We start from the raw sequence: 18,328 nt of genomic DNA, 5'->3' as shown, positions 1-18,328 counted from the left end.
GATAAAGAGCTTCCCAGACAAGAAAAGGCTAAGGGAGTTCATTACCACCAAACCAGTACTACAAGGAATGTTAGAGGGACTTCTTTAAGATGGAAAAACAACAACAAAAAGACAAAAAAAAATATGAATAATTAAATGGCAATAACTCCATATCTATCAACAATTGCTTTCAATGTAAGTGGATTAAATGCTCCAATCGAAAACATAGGGTGGCTAAATGGATAAGAAAACAAAACCTTTACATGTGCTGCCCATAAGGGACTGACTTCAGATTGAAAGACACACACAGACTGAAAGTAAAGGGATGGAAAAAGTTATTTTACGAAAACGACGGTGGGGGGGGGGAATCTGGGCTGGGGTAGCAATACTTATATCTGACAAAGTAGACTTTAAAGCAAAGGCTACAACAAGAGACAAAGAAGGACTCAGTAATTCCACTTCTGGGTATTTATCTGAAGAAACCCAAAACACTAGTTCAAGGGGATGTGTGCATCCATATTTTCATTGCAGCATTGTTTACAATGGCCAAGATGTGGAGCCGGCCTGGGTGTCCATTGATAGAAAAATGGATAAAGAGGAGGTGGTACGTAAATATAATGGAATACTGCTCAGCCATAGAAAGGAATGGGTTCTTGCCATCTGTGGCAGCATGGATGGACCGGGGGGCTACTGTGCTGAGTGGAGGATGTCAGACAGAGAAAGACAGATGCAATGTGATTTCACTTATATGTGGAATCTAAAAAACAAAATAAACAAAACAGAAACAGATTCATAGATGCAGAGAACATTTTGATGGTTGCCAGATGGGAGGGAGGTTGGAGTGGTGGAGGAAAAGGGGAAGGGATTAAGAAGTACAAATTGGTTGTTACACAGTAGTCATGGGGATGTAGGGTATAACATAAGGAATATAGTCAATAATACTGTAATAACTACATATGGTGTCAGATGGGTATAAGATTTATTGGGGTGATTTGATGGGAAAGGGTTGGGGGACAGGGTGAAACAGGTGAAGGGATTAAGAAGTATACTTTGGTAGCTAAAACATAATCATACAAATGTAAAGTAAAGAATAGGGAATATAGTCAATAATATGGTAATACCTACGTATAGTGCCAGGTGGGTACTAGGCTAGTCAGGGGGATCACTTCGTAAATTATATGAAAATCTAACCACTATCCTGTACACCTGAAATTAATATAAAATAATATTGAATGTCAACTGTAACTGAAAAATTAAAAAGGGGAGGGAAAGGTGAAGGGCAATAAGCGGTCCAAATTTCTACATATAAAACAAATAAGTCATGGTAATGTACCGTACGGCATGGGGAATATAGTGAATAATATTGTGATAGCATGGTATGGTGTCAGATAGTTGTTGGACTTAACATGGTGATCACTTCTTTAGATATATAAATGTTGAATAACTGTTGTGTACACTTGAAACTAATATTATATTGTATGCTAACTATATGTTTAAATAAAAATTTTTTTACAAAGCCATTTAACACATATTTCTTTATCTTCTATGTGCTTATCAAAAGGATGGGCTAACAATGGATAGCATTAATGAACTGGTTATAAATAAGCAAACACTGATCACCTCAGGATATGAAGGAATTCAGTTTATCTTGATGGAAATCAAGGAGCTAATAACAATAAAAACTGAGTCTACTTTAAGTCCTAATATTATACTTCTTTGAGTTATCAAAATTTATTACCTCTGGCTCTATCATCATAATAATAAATATTTACTATGAGCCTACAGGTTTTCTTTATTAATCTTGCAGAAATATATTAAGTAAGAATGCCTTTTAAAGTGTCAAGGGATATATTTTTGCAATGACTAGCCATCTAGGACATCTTGGGAGCATAGCAAATTGATTAAGACATCATATTTCTGGCCAGTCAGTACCAGATTAGGAAACTGCAGGACAGGATGAAGTTGTTCACTTTAGCTACAGAGTTCCTGTTGGGGCAACCGTGCTGTGATTCTTGGTCTCTAGACAGATGCTGTCTCCTTTGAGACCCCAGCTTGGGCCTGAAGCTGGGGTTCAAGGGAAGCAGCTTTATTTCTTGATCCTCTCATCCTATACATCTTCAAAGGAGCTGGGGAGGTTGGGTCATCTTTTTCTGGTCTAAGGTCCTTTAGTGTTTCTCAATTAGGTTATCCCCTGGAATTATACAAAAAGCTTTAAAAATACCAATTCTCAGACCCTTCACGCAGAGATTATGTTTCAGTAGGTCTGGGGAGGGGCCCCAGGCATCGTATAACTGGAAAGTTCCTGAAGTGTTTCTTGTGAGAATCACTGAGCAAGTGAAAAGCAGTAAAAGTTACTTTGTAGTAGGATAAGCCACAAGGTACTGTTAGAAGCTTAGTCTTGGATGTGGTCCTCAACTAAGCAATTTATAGCATTTTGGAGCTGGTCTATAAATAAAATCAGGTCCTTCTTATTTTTATCCAAGGTTTTTCTTGGGACACCGGCTCCTCTGGAACTTGTTGACCTATATTTGTATCTTACTTTCATAAGTTCACATATTTAGGAAAGTGACATTTTAAGTCACATAAGAAAATGGTCTTTTCCTACGCTTCTGTTGACAAGCAAGAGTATTTTGCTTTCTTCCTTCTGCCTGTTTGTTAAGGATTGTGAAAACCAGCTCCACAAACACCACCCCAGAAATACACCAGAGATAACCATAAATGAACAGTTAAGTAAATTATATCACAGTCACTTGCCAAAATTTTGAGCAATGAATAAAATGATAATTATGAAAATACTTTGAAAAAATGAAAACAAACAGAATCAAAAAAGACATACGTTCTATGTGGCAACTGTGTATTTTGCAATGGAAGATGAAAATTGTTTATAGAATTGGTGAGTGGGATTGTAAGTGATTTTTCACTTGACTTCCTAATCTTTCCTTGGTGTTGTTATAATGTTGGTTTTCTATAAAAAATAGCTACAATTTTTTAAGAAACTACCAAGTGCCAGAAGTTTAAAAAATCTGCAGAGTGGATATTCATGCCATTTTTTTAACACATAAAAGCTGAGGGACAAAGGCATTAAGTAACATGTTTAATGTTATACAACTAGTAAATGAAAAAATTGGATTGAAACATAGATTTGTCTGTTTCCTTTTATAATAATTGCCCTCTTCACTATTTAAAAATTTCAAAAGAGGGACTCAATCAATACGCAATTCCTTTCTCTTAATCTGTTAAGAAATAGGACCCACCTTAATAAAAACATTTGTTGCTTTAGGCTAAATGGGCCAGCTGGACAAAGTTCATAATTTTAACATCATGAAGTTTTCAGGATACTGAACAGAGGGAAAGGTGAGAGAATCTCTTATCAATTTAGTTACCAATAACCAAAATACTCTTCTATCAGGAAGAAGACAAGTAGAAAACATCACTTTATAAACAACTTTTGAGACATCAACTAAATTATAAATTCAACACTGTTTAGTAAGAGGCATGCTGATAAGATGTGATTAGTTAATAAAAAATGTCTCAAGTTTCACAGTGTAGAAAAGTTCCAATGCCTTAAAAATAATCCCCAAGGTAGAAAGAGTTGAAAAGGGGGAAAGCAAATAAAAGCCAAGTTGCTAATGCCAGTTTTATGTGCTATTCCCTGAGAGAGGTATGTTCTACCTATGAAAAGGGGTCATAAACTAGTTCAGACCCTGAGCGTCTCGCACCCTGGGGAGTTGTAGCAGGGTGCGTGTCTGTCTCCTGGGACACTTACTGGTGCTCCAATATCCCTGCCCTCATGCTCCATTACTCAGGCTCTGCCTCACCAGCCCAGGAATTTGCCTTACAGAGATTATCTCCAAAATTGCCTTGTGCGGGAAGACCTGGTTGCTGGGAAGCGAGAAAAAAACAAGCTAGATTTTCCCCACATTTCTTTTAAACTAGAAATATGAACAAGATACAATCCCTGCCCTTAAATGCTTTATAATTGTGAAGGAAAATAAGACAGGTTCTAAATGGCACATATACATTATTAGTGCTATTGTACAAATATTTAATGGCATGCTTCATCTTTGTTTTTAATGCAACATTTCATACACGGAAAGCATAACCTAGCCTGTCTAGGGGTTCAGATATTGGCTTGCTACTATTCCCATCCTACAAATTTTCACTAATCTGCACCCATCATCACTTTCCTTCCTTCCTTCCTTCCTTCCTTCCTTCCTTCCTTCCTTCCTTCCTTCCTTCCTCCTTCACTTCCTCCCTCCCCTCTCCCTTTTTCTCCCCCTCCATCCCTCCCTTCCTTTTTTTTTTGGTAAAGGGGAACAGGACTTTTTCTTTAAACAATTCCCTATGTATTAAGAAATTAACTTTAATCTCTACTGCTACATGAATAGAGATGATAAAATCATTCACTTTACATTTTATTACTTCTAGCAGTTTTGTTTATGATAGTCTGAATCCTACTATATTCAAATGGCCAGCTTGGGCATTTTAATAAATAACCTTCTCTCCAATGTAATGATTTGTAAATCTGAATAATTGGTAGGCCCTTTTTTAAAAAAAGAAAAACAATATTTTGGACCCCCAGTGTCAACCTAAATTATTTTATTTATAATAAATGGCTGTTTTAATATAAATATGGTTCTGACTGATATGGGCAGTTTCTTTTCTTTTACAAATGTTTAAATTGAAATTTAATTGATATATAATATTGTATTAGTATGATAATGTATATATAATGTATATAATGGTTTGATATATGTATATACTGTGAAATGATCACCACCATAAGTTTAGTTAACATCCCTTTGTTAACAACCTTCAAATACACAATACAGTTGTCATGGGGGTTCCTGGTCCCGCTCCCCACACAAGAACATAGGACATGGTGAGGCCAAAAAGGAACAGCCATGGAGCCATAGATGGGGGAGTCATACCACTATATTCTCGCTGGTGGCTGGGTTGGAGACACACGAAGCAGGAGCCACACGATCCTCAATCCTCCATCTGCTTCTCTGCCAACCAACCAACTCCTCTTGCTAGCTGCCATGTGTGCTTGTTAGCTTAGCCCCAGCTAAGTAATGCCTAATTGGTAATGCCTTACTTAGCTTAGCCCCAGCTGAGTAATGCCTAATTGGTTATAGCTGACGGCCAACTAGCCACAGCTGATGGCCATCCAATCACAATTGATGGCCATTTACTACCCGAGCCAGCACCTTTCCAGGTGAGGTCGAGAGCCTGGAAATTGCTCTCTGGGACTCTGTCCCCACAACAGTATTGTTAACTACAGTCACCGTGCTGTACATTACATCCCCAGGACTGATTTATCTTATAACTTTATTTAGTTAAAATTTTCTTTTGTATATAAATATTTTTCATCTCATAGATAACATAGTAAACAAAAGACATTTCTGCTAAATGGAAACTTTATTCAGTGTAGTCTTTAGATGAGTTTTTTTCACTTATTCATTCAATTTTCATTTTACTAGCAAACACTTAGGATTATTAAAACAATAATGTAACTTGGGTTTCCGAAGGCCAGAGTATACAAACCAGGACATATTAAGAGGACCTTCAGTTTCCCTTGCTTGCATCCCCACTTGAATAAGTCAGGAACTCTGGCCCCTGAAAACTCTCACCCATGCATTTTTGGGAGTCCCTAGAATATCTATACCTTTCAGGTCTTCCTTTCCAGCCACCTGGCTGATGGCTACTGCTGTGAGTTAACTGGTGCTGGTCCCTATAACACTCTGAAGTCTGGGCTGGGGTTTTTAGATGTGATTCTGTGAATTCCCATCATGCTTGGTTGTCAGATGAAATACAAGATGCCCGGTTAAGTCTGAATTTTAGGTAAGCAAATAATGCAATATTTAGGACATACTTACACTAAAAAAGTATTCTTTATCCAAAATTCAAATTGAATGGGGCATCTTGTATTTTTCTTTGCTATACCTGGCAACCCTATCGGATACCCAAGCCATGTTATGCTCCCTGCAGCCTCTCCTGAGCTGAAGACATATGTGTGCTGTGTAGAGGTGGGAAAAGTATCTCTCCCTCTTCTGGTGGCTTTTTGTCTCCTAAGCCCAAAGCTATGCTGCTTGTGCCTCACGTATCTCAGCAGCACTCATGAAAACAGTCTTTAATGTCCTTCTGTGGCCACCTCTCTTTAGAGTTTAGGCACAGCCTTAGACTGTCAGCCTGAGACTGGGATGGGCTTTTTTCCTGTTCCCTTGCAACTTTTCCCGAGGGTTTGCCTGCAGATCTCTTCCTCATTGGCTACCTCCTCATAGATAAATCAATTTATGTAATGTGTAATGAAGGCTACCAGCTAATCGGTTTATTATGTACATACAGTTGTATTTTAGCAAAGATTTGTGACAAATCTATAATACAAATTATATTTTGATTAAAGGAACCACCTTCAAAGCATCTCCAAAGTGCGTGGAAGTGTTTTTCACCTTTGGAAGCACCTAGAGGTTTGTGGAGAAAGCAACATTGGGGCCTCAGGTTTCAAGAGATAGATGTGAGTTTGACAGTGTGAAAGAAATTCCAAGCAGAATGAAAAGTATACATGCAGGTAAGATGACAGGAAACTTCGGGGTGGCTTTTCTTTGGTTTGGTTGCAGCGTATCATATGAAACGACAAGTAAAATTGGTGATCTGCCCAAGGAAAGGTTTTAATGGCTGCAGTCAAGAGTCTGTAATTTCTTCTCCAGACAATGGGAAGCCCTTGCAAGATTTGGTTAGAGGAAACTATAACCAAGAGATGGAGATGATCTTGTTACATAGGGTAGGTTCCAAGTGTGAGAAATTATGTGAGCGAGATTCGATGATCACATAAATAAAATAGGTACATGGTAATGAAGGCCCAAAGGAGAGACAATGGGGAAGAAAAGGAAAAAGAAATTTGAAAAGGAGACTTGGTCCTCTATCTTGGGAGTCCATTGTAATCAAAAGAAGAGCTTTTAAAAATCTCAAAGCCCATGCCATTTCAAGGTTAATTAAATCAGAATGTGTAGAGCGGAGACCCACGACATCCGTATTCTTAAAACTGCACTCTTACCTCAGCCAAGATTGGGCACCACTGCTGTAGATCAGTGGTTCTTATACTTCGGCAGGAATGAAAATCATGTAGAGAGCTTGTTGGGCCTCATCCCCAGAGTTTCAGTTGATCTGGAATGAGGTCTGAGAATTTTCATTTCTAACAGGTTCCAGGTGAGGTGGATGCTGTTGGTGCAAGGACCACACTTTGGGAACATGTGGTGTAGAACGATCAAGATCTGATCGTTAATTAGCTATTACTCTATACATCTTGGCTGGGGGCACGGGATTTGGGGGTGGAAGTCAATCATAGGTGAATGAGATTCTTGAGCCTGAGTAAATGACAGTATCCAAAGGGTTATCGACATGGAAGGAAACAGATGTTTGGCTTGAATGGGACTACTGAGAGAACAGACAATGAAAGAGACTGTTTCATGGGAACAATCATAAAGACGGGAATAGAAAGGGGAGTGAGCCAGTAAGAAGTAGAGAACCATCAGAGGTAGAGAAGGAAAACTGAAAGTCACAGAAGCCAAGAGGGAAGAAAGTGGTCAAGTGTAGCTCTATTGAGAATATCACAAAAATGCAACTGCCAAGATATTTCCTGACCCAGTGAACACTGAAACCAAAGTCCCACATTTTCCTTATCTGCCTTTTACTGTCCTTAGCAAAGAGAGGTCACATTCAGAATGACGACTCGAGAAGCAGCTCAAGCTTTTCAGTGCAAAAAGCAGAGGGGTCCATGTCCCTTATATTGCACTTACTAAGGAAATAGTGACAACTGCCACATCATAGATTGTCAGCGTTGAGGGTTGAAACAAAAAGGTTTTTTCATCTAATTGTGAGTTCACAAGGGAGTCAACTAAGCGATTTTGTGTAAGGGCAGGATATCAGTGCTTAAGGATGTAAACCACTAGCATTTAAGAATTTACAACAAACCAGGTGCTTTTCCAAGTATATGACCTTCCTACTCAGAAGGTGGTTCCTGGACCAGAGCCATCAGCGTCACTTGCTAGAAATGCAGACTCTTATCCCACCCCAGACATATGAACACAGAATCTGTATTTTTCACCAGATCCCCAGGTGACAATTTGAGTTTGAGTAGCACTGCCGTAGGTAGCATGAGCTCATTTAATCTACTCAATGCTAAGAGGTAGGGACTATGCTGGAGGAACTAAATGACAAAACGAGTCAAGTACTTGTACAAAGTCACAGAGCTAATGAAGCAGAACGAAGAGATTAACCCAGAAAATCTAGATCTGTAGACCCTGATCTAATTTGTGTTACACCAATTCTCAAGAAATTGTTGCCACGGTCCTTGGCACCCTTCTCCATTGTCACTCTTGAACTTCCATGCACAGCGGCTTTGGTTCAATGCATCTGTGGTATCATGTCCTCCCTGTTACACTCTTACTTCTACCATCTAACCCACTCTTGAGGGATCACTCCCTGTCATCCTTCAGATCTCAGCTCACAGTCACTTCCTCAGGAAAGTTGTTTCTAACACCCAAGACTTGATATCCTACTCGCACAGTACCCTGTGATTTTCCTCCATGATAATCTATAATGATGAATTTATCTCTGGGATTTTTCACTAGACTCGAGCTCCGGGAGGGTAAGCACCACATCTGTTTTGTTCCTGACTGAATCTGCAGTGCCAAGCACAGTGCCTGGCACATAGCAAACACAGCAGTCACCCGAATGAATGTATATATGAATGGCTTTGGAATCTAATGTGCCTCTTGCCCATTAGTATGACCTGCAGTGACAATCGGCACTGAATATTCTCTCGCTCCATGTAATTAAGAAACCTGGGGAGGTGAAAGAACAGGCTGAACATTCAAAGGGACGTGTAATCTTTAAGGCTGAACCCTCAACAGCCAGCCAAGCCTCCATCTGCCATGCATACCTGGCGCTGCTTTCAGAAAGTTCTGAAGGTGAACCCTGTAAATGTGCTTCTGCTTTCCCAAACCTGGAGCCTATACGGTGCCTTCAGCCTTTGGATGGCAACATTAGAGTGGGCCAGGTGAGGCCTCTCCATGTTGGGAGGGTAGATCTGAAGGGAAAACACTGGCTGTTCTAACACAAATCCTGTAACTAAACAGACTCCATTCGTTTTGAGTGCTGCTCATCAGGTACCTTTGAGAGGCCCTGAAAATTCCCCTGAATGACAGAGAATGAGCCTTGATTTCAATGAATGGCTCTGCCATAATAATCCTGTCTGAGGAAAGCATGGATTGCAAGGCCATTTTCAAAACACACGCTATTGTAATTGAGTGTTTCGTTTTCCCCAAATCCTCCTGCTCCTTCCTATGTACAGCTCCTATAGCTTCTGTTCTCACATAATAGTAACATAATCAGTCTAACTAGGCTTTAATGTTGCTAGTGTTGTGAAATAACTGCCAAGGGGCTGGAAAAAAACACTGCTGATCTTTTTTTTTTAAGAGATGTTTAGGTTTAATTTCAACATTTTTGGAAAATACCAAATGACAGGAATCAGCTTTAAGTTTAACTAGGTGACAGGCCCAGCTACAGATGATAGAACTGAAGGTTTCCAGTCTGGAATAGCTGCTTGGTATTTCTTCAGGCATTTCTTCAGTGCCTCTATCACATGACTAATTGATATCGGTATAGGCTCACTCACTCAATTTTCTTACAGTGTTTTTGGTCTGAATCGACATGTTACTTCAACCTCAAGCCATGAATGAGGTCTACTAAGGTCCACTTTGCCTCTTAGACTTGAGCTTCTCAAACTCTCAAGTGCACATAAATCACCTGGGGAGTTAAAATGCAGATTCCAGTCAGTAGGTCTGTGCTGTGACCTGGGCATTTTCATTTCTAACTGCTGCTGCTACTTATTGGTCCATACACAATGCTTTGAGAAGTGAGGTCTTAGAAAACACAACAAAATTAGTTTTGTGGCTTACAATGCAACCTGGCACACTTTGAAGTCAGCAGCATTGCCTTAATGTTTCGGTGGGCCAGGGCTGTGATGAATTTAACTCTGTCCACCTCACACTGGCAGAGACCATCATAGAAATGAATCATTCCCATGATTCCATCCTGGGGGAGCAGTGCCCAGGCAATTTGTTTAACTAAGTTAGAGAGGAAACAGAATTGCTGTCCAATCTAGGACTGTCATATGCAAATCCAGAATCATGGAATCTCCAGATATCCTCTTTAACAGTGTTTATATTGAGTGTACGTAGAAATGTCTGGATGTATCTGGAATAGGTTTGGACATATGCTGATCAACTCTAAAACTGAATTAAAAGCAATCATGGTGTAATAAGTAAAGGGTTAAAATGAAAAAAATATTCTCCAAACACAATATATTTTGAAAGGCACAATATCATAGTTTGTTTCAGTTATAATACTGTTTAAAGTAGAAAAACTTAAGAAAAAAAAAGCCTGTTAGAGTTAATTATTGCTTAAAATGGCAGGGGAAGCAAAGAATATTTTGGTGGGGGACGGGGGAGAGGGGCCTTAGTCCCACCTACATTTCCATCCTGCTGTGTGTGTGCCTTTGCCCTCCTCACCCCACTCCCACGTCGACCACTCAGGAAAACACTGTCAGTGTACTTGCCAGTAAGGAAATGAGGAGAAGCAGAATGGAGAAAACCGTTTCTCTTGTTTTTAACCCTCCCTTAATTCTTGAATTTCAAAAGTGGAAAGAAGCATAAAAAAATACTTATGAAAATGATTTAATTTAGTTTAAAGTAGATCTGTGTTGAAACCAATGAGCAGGATCTAGGTCTCAATACCAAGAAAATCTTTTGCCCACTTGCGTGCTCCAAAAACTCGAATGAACGAACTTATCCTGTTACAGTGGCTAGGAAATATATATGTGCAATGATTTAGTTAGAAAATTATGATTAACATCGTTCAACAGCATCGTTCGAGCACATTCATCTACTTTACTCCAAAGAAAAAAAATATTTTACAATATATCCTCAAATCTACTGTGGTGATACTTATGTACTACTACCCGGTAAAATGTTACAGAAGAATCCTAGAACTTGAATCCCAGATTGGTGATGGGACTTGTCCAGTATCACACAACTCATTTTTAAAGAAGTGGGGTTAGAATTTAGGTCTCCTGAGTATTTCTTAATTTAGTTCTCATTGTATTATTGTATTATCTCATTTTGTCTCATTAATTCTTTTTTCCTGATGTCAATTTAAGACAGAAATACTCAAGCTTGTCTGATACATAAGCTCCTGACTCAGAACCTTGGGCTATATTACACAATTCCCACTTTCAGCTGATCCTGGAGCCTCACCCTAGTTTGTTCTGATTTGATGTGCAATTATATTAAAGGTGAAATCATGTGCCAGCGAGGGATTTCCTAAATTCTTTGTTTCACCATAGAAGACAGTGGGAGTTTGCCCAAACTGGAAGCTTTACTCCATTATGGGCAGATAAGGGAAGTGAAGCTTCACTTCCCCTTTTTCTGGGCTGGTCTCTCTGACTGAGCATGAGGGCTGGTGTGAAAAAGCAGTAGTGGTCTTTTAACGACTGGTCTTTTAATACTAACATTTGAGATGGCTTGGGAGTTATAGTCCTAGTTCTTTTTTAGTACAGAAGGCTGTAGTTACAGGGAAATGTTTCAGGATATACTAGAACCTAATACAGTATTGTGGTTAAGATGTGAAGTTCAGTACCAGACAGACCTGGATTTAAATCCCAGCTTCAAAATGTTCTACTGCATTGGGGACCTCACAGAAGTCACTTAACCTCTGGGTCTTTAATTTCCTTCTAAAATACTTTGAGGTAAGTAAAATACTCTGACTCACAGACTTGTAAATATGACATGCTGTGTATAAAACACTGACATCACTTACGACACAGTGTATAAAACACTGACATCACTTACGACACAACCTGAAGATTCAATAAGATTCAATAAGGTAGCCATGTTTGCCTCTATTAAGACATAGAACCAGGAATGTAAGCTTAAATCTAAATATCAGAGAAGATCCTGACATGGGTGTGTTATGAGGTTTTAGAATGAATTAGGAAAAGAAGTCTGTAGAATAACTTTTCTTGGATATCTCTAAAAATAATGTTGGTCTTCACTTAAGGGCTTAAGTTGCCCTTCCATTGAGATCGAAACTAAACAATTAATGGCAACATCTGCCAAACCTAGAACACATGTACGCAAAATGTACCCAAAGAAACTCTGTATGTTTCTCTGCTTTTATTCTTAAATGTGGTACATTGAAGCACATATACTTCACTTAAACATCTGTCCAGAGGTGTGGTATTAATGGAATTTAATGGGGAGGACAGGCTGCAGAGGAATCAAATCTGCGTCATTCCTTTCTCACCATTTGCCATGGACCACATTTGTCTGCTTCTTCATTTGGTTTTTTACTGTGACTAAAATATAGAACTGGGACATATGGGAATTGTTAGTTTCTTGGAACTAGCCAGATGGAAAAGTGAGGTCATGATGGTCTACCTAAGAGGCAGGGAAATATTACCTGCAACCACCTGAACCACTAGAATTATATTGAAAACATTTCTTAGAGTCCAGAGTAGTTCTTGTTTAAGAATTTTATGTGCTTGTCTCATTTTAATCAAGAGACTGGTTTCAACAATATGTTGTGTATTTAACTTAAAAATTCAATCTGGCCAAATTGCATTAATTTATACAATATGTATATCTTAGTAGGAGAAAAAAAAAGACCTCCAAATTATTGAGGTCAAAACACTTTACAGAAATCTGGAGAATGTAGAGAATACCTTTAAAGTAAAAGAATGCCACAGAGGTTTGAAGTGATAATTTTGTGACATTAAAATATAAACATACAAATTAATCAACCAACTAATCAATGATATGAATACTATCTACATAGTACTGGACAGGGTTGGGTGGGGAAATGTGAATAGTACAGAGGAAAATAAGACCTTTGTGCCTAATCAGGGATATAATAATATAAAGATTATAATGACAGGCACAATTGTGGAGTTCATATTATATTGGTGTGGGATTTCAAATTTTGGCATCTTTTGTACACAGCTCTTAAAAATATGTATATGTTTAATTTCTTCTGTAGTGTTCTACGCCGAATGCTCCTTTTTTCATAACAGCTTTATCTGAGCCTCTACAGATAAATTGCCATACCAGCAACATTCTGTGTCCCTGCTTGTCTGGGACCTTGCCAAGATAATCATGTTTATCAGAAGTTTTAAACCTTTCTGTGCTCAGGACTACTTAGGTTCTTAATAATATTTGCAAGATGCCTTTCTGATTGTCATAACTGAGGTTTATGACCACTCTTCTTTGTCAATCAGTGTTTATACATCTTCAGACTATCTCTAAGCACTGACCTACTTGCTTCTTTCTTATCAAGAGATTGCTAATTCCTACACACATTATCAGACACTGTGATTTAGTTTGCATTTTTCTTCAACTACTGATTCCCTGGCCATCAATAGCATCTTCCAGCACCAAAATGTTCCATATTGTCCAGAGCTGGAAAGACTGGTGACCCAAGTATGATAGAGGAAAGCAAAATGAATTACACGGCCAAAAATGTATGTGTAAAAATTTCCCTCAAAGCTCATATACCAAAAGTTCTCAAACTTTAGCATGCATCAAGATCATAGAGACACTCTTTGAAAACCACTGCCACACGTGAATTCAAATCACTTCCAAATGACATGCAATTGAAACAAAAATCTTTCTCCCTTTGTTCTGTGTCACAGAGTTCTTAACCTGAAAATCCTTGGAGACCCTTTGATAGAATTCTATGTATCCACGGCACTCCACACATCATATTTGGTATTACATTAGCATGCGTGAGATTACAGCTGGGTGCTTGAAAGGGATTGTTCTCAGAAGGTTCTTAAAAGATTCATTTACCCAAACATAGTTTAAAGACCACACTGATGGCATGCAGAGGGAGTCCAGTCAACATACTTGAGGAGACATTGATATTAGAATGTAGCAGAATAAGGGCTTTATAGGTTATAGTGCCAATATATAATTCTCCTGTTCTTTTTATGGTTAGTGGAATAATTCTACTACTACTACATTGACCTTCATAATCAATTGCTCCATTCTTTTATGATTATCTGCTGACTCTTATCAAGAGGTAGATTGACCAACCAATCAGCCATAAAGTTTAGCTGGAGCCCCTCTTACAGGTCTGGCACGGTATTGGCTCAATGGTAGACCCAAAGACTGCAGAGTCCCTGGCTTGCAGGTAATTCTGGGTGAGGACATTGAAGCCCCATGAGAGTACTATTAAGCCCGATGAGAGTAAGAACCTTGATTTTCTTGAATCAAACTCTGTCTCATGTGCTTACAGGAGCACCTAGTAAATCACAGGAACACAATCAATGATTATTAAATGAGTGAATTAAAGGCCTCAGGGGTTTGTACTGTAAATGTCATGATATTGTCGGATAAACAAAATGTCCCCAGTGGCTGACTGGACAAAGCGCTTACACCTCAAAAGCACTGCTGAATACAAGAATAAGGGACCCAACTAATAATGCATACTAATAAACTGCAAACTAGCCTCAATAGAGAAAACAAACCTAAGTTTAAATATGACACAGTTTCAACCCTTTCTTTCCACCAAATGTTTGTCATAAGAAAGAATTCAGTTAAAAGACTATAGGCCAGGACAATCACTTTCTACCACATCCTCTTCTGTGGCAAGCAATAACATTGATGTCAAAGGATTCAGGAAACCAAAAGCTTGTGTCCCAATCACATATATTTGTCATGCTCCCTTCAATAAGTGTGAAGCAGACAAGCCCTTACCCAGATTTCAAGCTGATGAATCATCTGTCTAGTTTCACTAAACCTGCTCAATTAAACAAGGGGCTGAAATCCTGTCAGCCTCTGGCTGCATTTAAATAAGGACATGTTCAAAGGAAGCAGGTGATGAGGCTTCCTAAGGAATCCCTAGTTTCTAAGTGCATTAAATCTGCCTTCAGTTCAGGAAAAAGAGCCTTTTGATCTCAAAAAATCCTGAGACAGCTATTTTTTAATTGTGTAGAGATATTGACTGTATCAGATAAATACACAGAAAAATTAGTGATTTCCTACACTTAGGCCATCCATTTATTGGAAGTGGGGCTCCTCCTATTCCATTATCTCCAGGGAAGCACACACACACCCTCACACACATTAGAAAAAATAAAATTCCTTCTTCTGGGGAAGCACCTATCTTGGGAATTCTTGGTTGTGCAGCTTCTGAGCCTGCACAGGGTCGAGCATACAAATGGTGCAGTGACTCTTTTGGAAGTCACATTTGTCCCTGAAACTTCAGTCACCTGGAGACTGCATGCCTCATTGCCTGCAGCAGCTCAATCCTGACAGCGTAGGATGAGTTTAGAAATATCATTTGAGCAACAAAATTTGAATTGAGTGTTTAAATAGCACAATATATTTAATGCTGAAATTATCATTCTTTGCAATTTTTGCTGACTGGGAATTTTTTTCTTTTCTTTTACTCTGGGGCTGTTAGAATAATCTTGCTTTAGTTTGGATTTTATTATGGGAAGAAGATAACAGGATTCAGTAAACTAATGTATCAGTTAGCTGCAAATTCCCATTTTCATACAGAGAAAATTTCTGCTTCTTTTGCTATGCAAACACACATACACATAATTCCTGGAATCCTAAATACATTCATACCCACTTCTTTCAAACACACACACTCACAAGGCACTCGGACACAAACTCCCTGCATGTCAAAATCAAGCCAGGCTGAAGATGTAAATAGGTGGAAATGGCACCAGTGGATGTGTAATCAGTAATAAGAAATACATTGAGCCCCATAATGAAAAGAAATCCCCCAAATTGTTCAGGATTCCCCCTCCCCCTTCCATTCACTGATTTATTAACCCTGAACAAAGATGTAATTGCAGGGTCTCAAAAAAAAAGTTTTTTCCTTTTTTTTTTTTTTCATTTTTGGCATTTGTTTTGTTTGGCTTTGAATTTCTTTAATATCTAGTCGTACCATTCATTGCCTGTTTTCTTCACTCAGTTGCCCATCTTTCCCCCCCCCAAAATGAAAGAAGCATTAGCTTCTGAGTCTTAAAGGATGAGACCTCTGCATTTTCTTTGCTTGTTTAGGGCAAGAAATGAAGTGCTGCCTCTTTAATTGGCAGAAGCATGCAGGAGGAGCATACCTTTAATTTAGTGTTGGGATACCTCACTTGCACCCTGGCTGTTGTCTTATTGGAGACGGCAGCCTGCCTGAGATCCTCTAGCACTGAAATAATATCATCCAGCACGCATTTCTTATCCTGATTTCTCAACACACACAGATGGGAAAAAGTATAATTATAGCCCCTGTGTTTCACCTTCATTTCCAGCACGGCTCGGTGGGTCTGCAGGATCCCCTCGGCCTGGAGCAAAATACTGTCCCCGGGTGGGGAGAGGAGGATCACCCTCCCATACCTCCCAGGGGTGTGTAAGTCCGAATAGAGCTGGCTTTTGGACTGGTCCAAGGGGAAAAGGCTGCTGGCCAGGCTGCGCTCGATCTTGGCCAGGCTGTGGCTGGGAGCGACCAGGCGCTCCAGGTCGCCCTCGGGCTGGAAGCGATTGAGCGCGCTGAGGCCGAAGGTGATGGTCAGGACGGCGGGCACGGTGAGGAAAAAGACCGGGTGCCGGCTCACGCACAAGCCCAGCCTGTGGCACAACGACTGGAGCCCTCTGCGAAGCACCTGCCGCAGCATCCTCCACCAGATCCAGCTTGCAGGCGCTCCCGGCCGTCTTAAAAAGCACATGTGACATGTGTAAGCGCCGGGCTGGCCCCCTCTCCCCCATCCCACCCCCTTGGGGCCAGCCCCCCTCTCCACCGCCGGCGCTTCCCCACCCCCTCCGCGCTCACCCCCCACCACTCCGCCTGGTCTTTCCCGGGCCCCACCTCCATGCGCTCCTACTACTCTTTCAAACACTGCAGCAAGTTGCAGTCAGGCGGGCAAATATCTACAGCGCGCGTGGGGGCGGGCGGCAGGCGCTGTGGGGGCACAGCCGAGCTCACCCCCTCCCCAGCCCCTCCGCGCCCTCGCCGCCTCCCGCGCCCCCTCTCACCGCATGAGCAGCGATCCCTCGGTCTAGCCCTTCATCGCGCTGCTGCAGTCCCCCGGCCTCCCTCGCTGGAGGTGGTTCCGTGCGGAGCGTCCCACAGATGTGGATTTCCTCTCCGTCCTGGTGGGGTTCGGTGCCGAACTGGAACCATGTGCCTCGGTGTTGTAAGAAGCAGACATGTGCCCCATAAGGAGCGGAGGGGGGGTGCGGGGGGGGGAGGGGAGGAGAGAAGGGCGGGAGCGGAGGTGGGGGGGCAGCTAAGCTTTTCTTTTTTTAAGACACCGACAGCTATTTTTAGAGTTTTGTGTTTCCTCTTTGCTCCCTGCTGGAGTGAATGGAAGAGGAAACGGGTGAAGGTATTGCTGGCCCATTGGAGCGGTGGTAATTGGATCCCAAGAAAGCTGGGGGAGAGGATGGAACATGGAGGGAGGGAGCTCCTGGAGGCAGGCAGCTTTTTTGCCCCTCCAGTTTCACTGTGCCCTCGAATCCAGCTTTTAGGCTGAAGAAAAGGAACAGAGAGGATGATGCTGCATTTTTAACATACCACAAAGCATGCAAGGGATTTCCTTGCAACACTTTCCACGCTGTCAATCCATAGACAAGTCAGCTGCAGCCGAGGGCTGTCAGAGACCCCATCTACTGGCGGTGCGTTGGGGCTCTAGGGATCCCTTTCTTGCTCTGGTGATTGGAGAGGAAGCATTTGCCAATAGCAGTGGCCTGTGGCTTGGGGTATGCCTGTGTGTGTGTGTGTGTGTGTGTGTGTGTGTGTGTGTGTGTGTGTGTGTGTGTTAATTTTTGCCTATTAGGGCTTTCACAAGTTCATGTTCTGGAAAGAATGTGAAGAAGTCTTGAGGACAAATTCTAAAGTTTGATTGTGAACGGGAGACCTGCTTTCCAAAGTTTCTTTTTGCATTGGCTTCATAGAGAGGATTGAGTTTCAAGAGATGATTCGTTCACACTTTCTTAATGACAGTGAAAGGACTTGTTCTTCATCAGCTGCTTAGAGATGTATCCACTTATGCGCGCATACAGACAAGCCAAAGAAACTCATCCTCTTAATACATATTAATAGATGCATTTTATTTTTGCTAGTTGGAATCTATTCTTTAGTTAAGAGACCAGTGAGATACTGTAGCAGAGAGCACAGAAATGGGCACTGCTTGTGGGCGATAGTCTAAACGGTGGTGTGGCATGTAAAATTAAAGAGAAATTCCAGCCTTTTAAAATTGAAAGTGAACTTGGTGACCATTCAG

The 18,328-nt window shown here is 40.6% G+C and overlaps 1 protein-coding gene across 2 annotated transcripts in view; it reads right to left on the bottom strand.

Annotated features, from left to right (window-relative positions):
- PTCHD4 (patched domain containing 4) overlaps positions 1-17,263 on the bottom strand; it is a gene marked incomplete at its 5' end in the record, with an annotated part of 184,294 nt that extends 167,031 nt beyond the window's left edge. The window contains 2 exons of one of the 2 annotated variants that reach the window (XM_081044407.1): positions 16,346-16,757; positions 17,079-17,263. In XM_081044407.1, coding sequence (XP_080900533.1) covers positions 16,346-16,757; positions 17,079-17,083 — 417 coding nt within the window. Of the gene's footprint in view, positions 1-16,345; positions 16,772-17,078 lie in introns of those variants that run through there. The other variant, XM_081044406.1, reaches the window with a different exon arrangement.
- Between the last annotated feature and the right edge of the window lie 1,065 nt (positions 17,264-18,328).

Source organism: Rhinolophus hipposideros, assembly GCF_964194185.1.
Source record: "Rhinolophus hipposideros genome assembly, chromosome: 3".
NCBI lineage: Eukaryota > Metazoa > Chordata > Mammalia > Chiroptera > Rhinolophidae > Rhinolophus > Rhinolophus hipposideros.
This window is presented reverse-complemented; position numbering and strand designations above follow the sequence as displayed.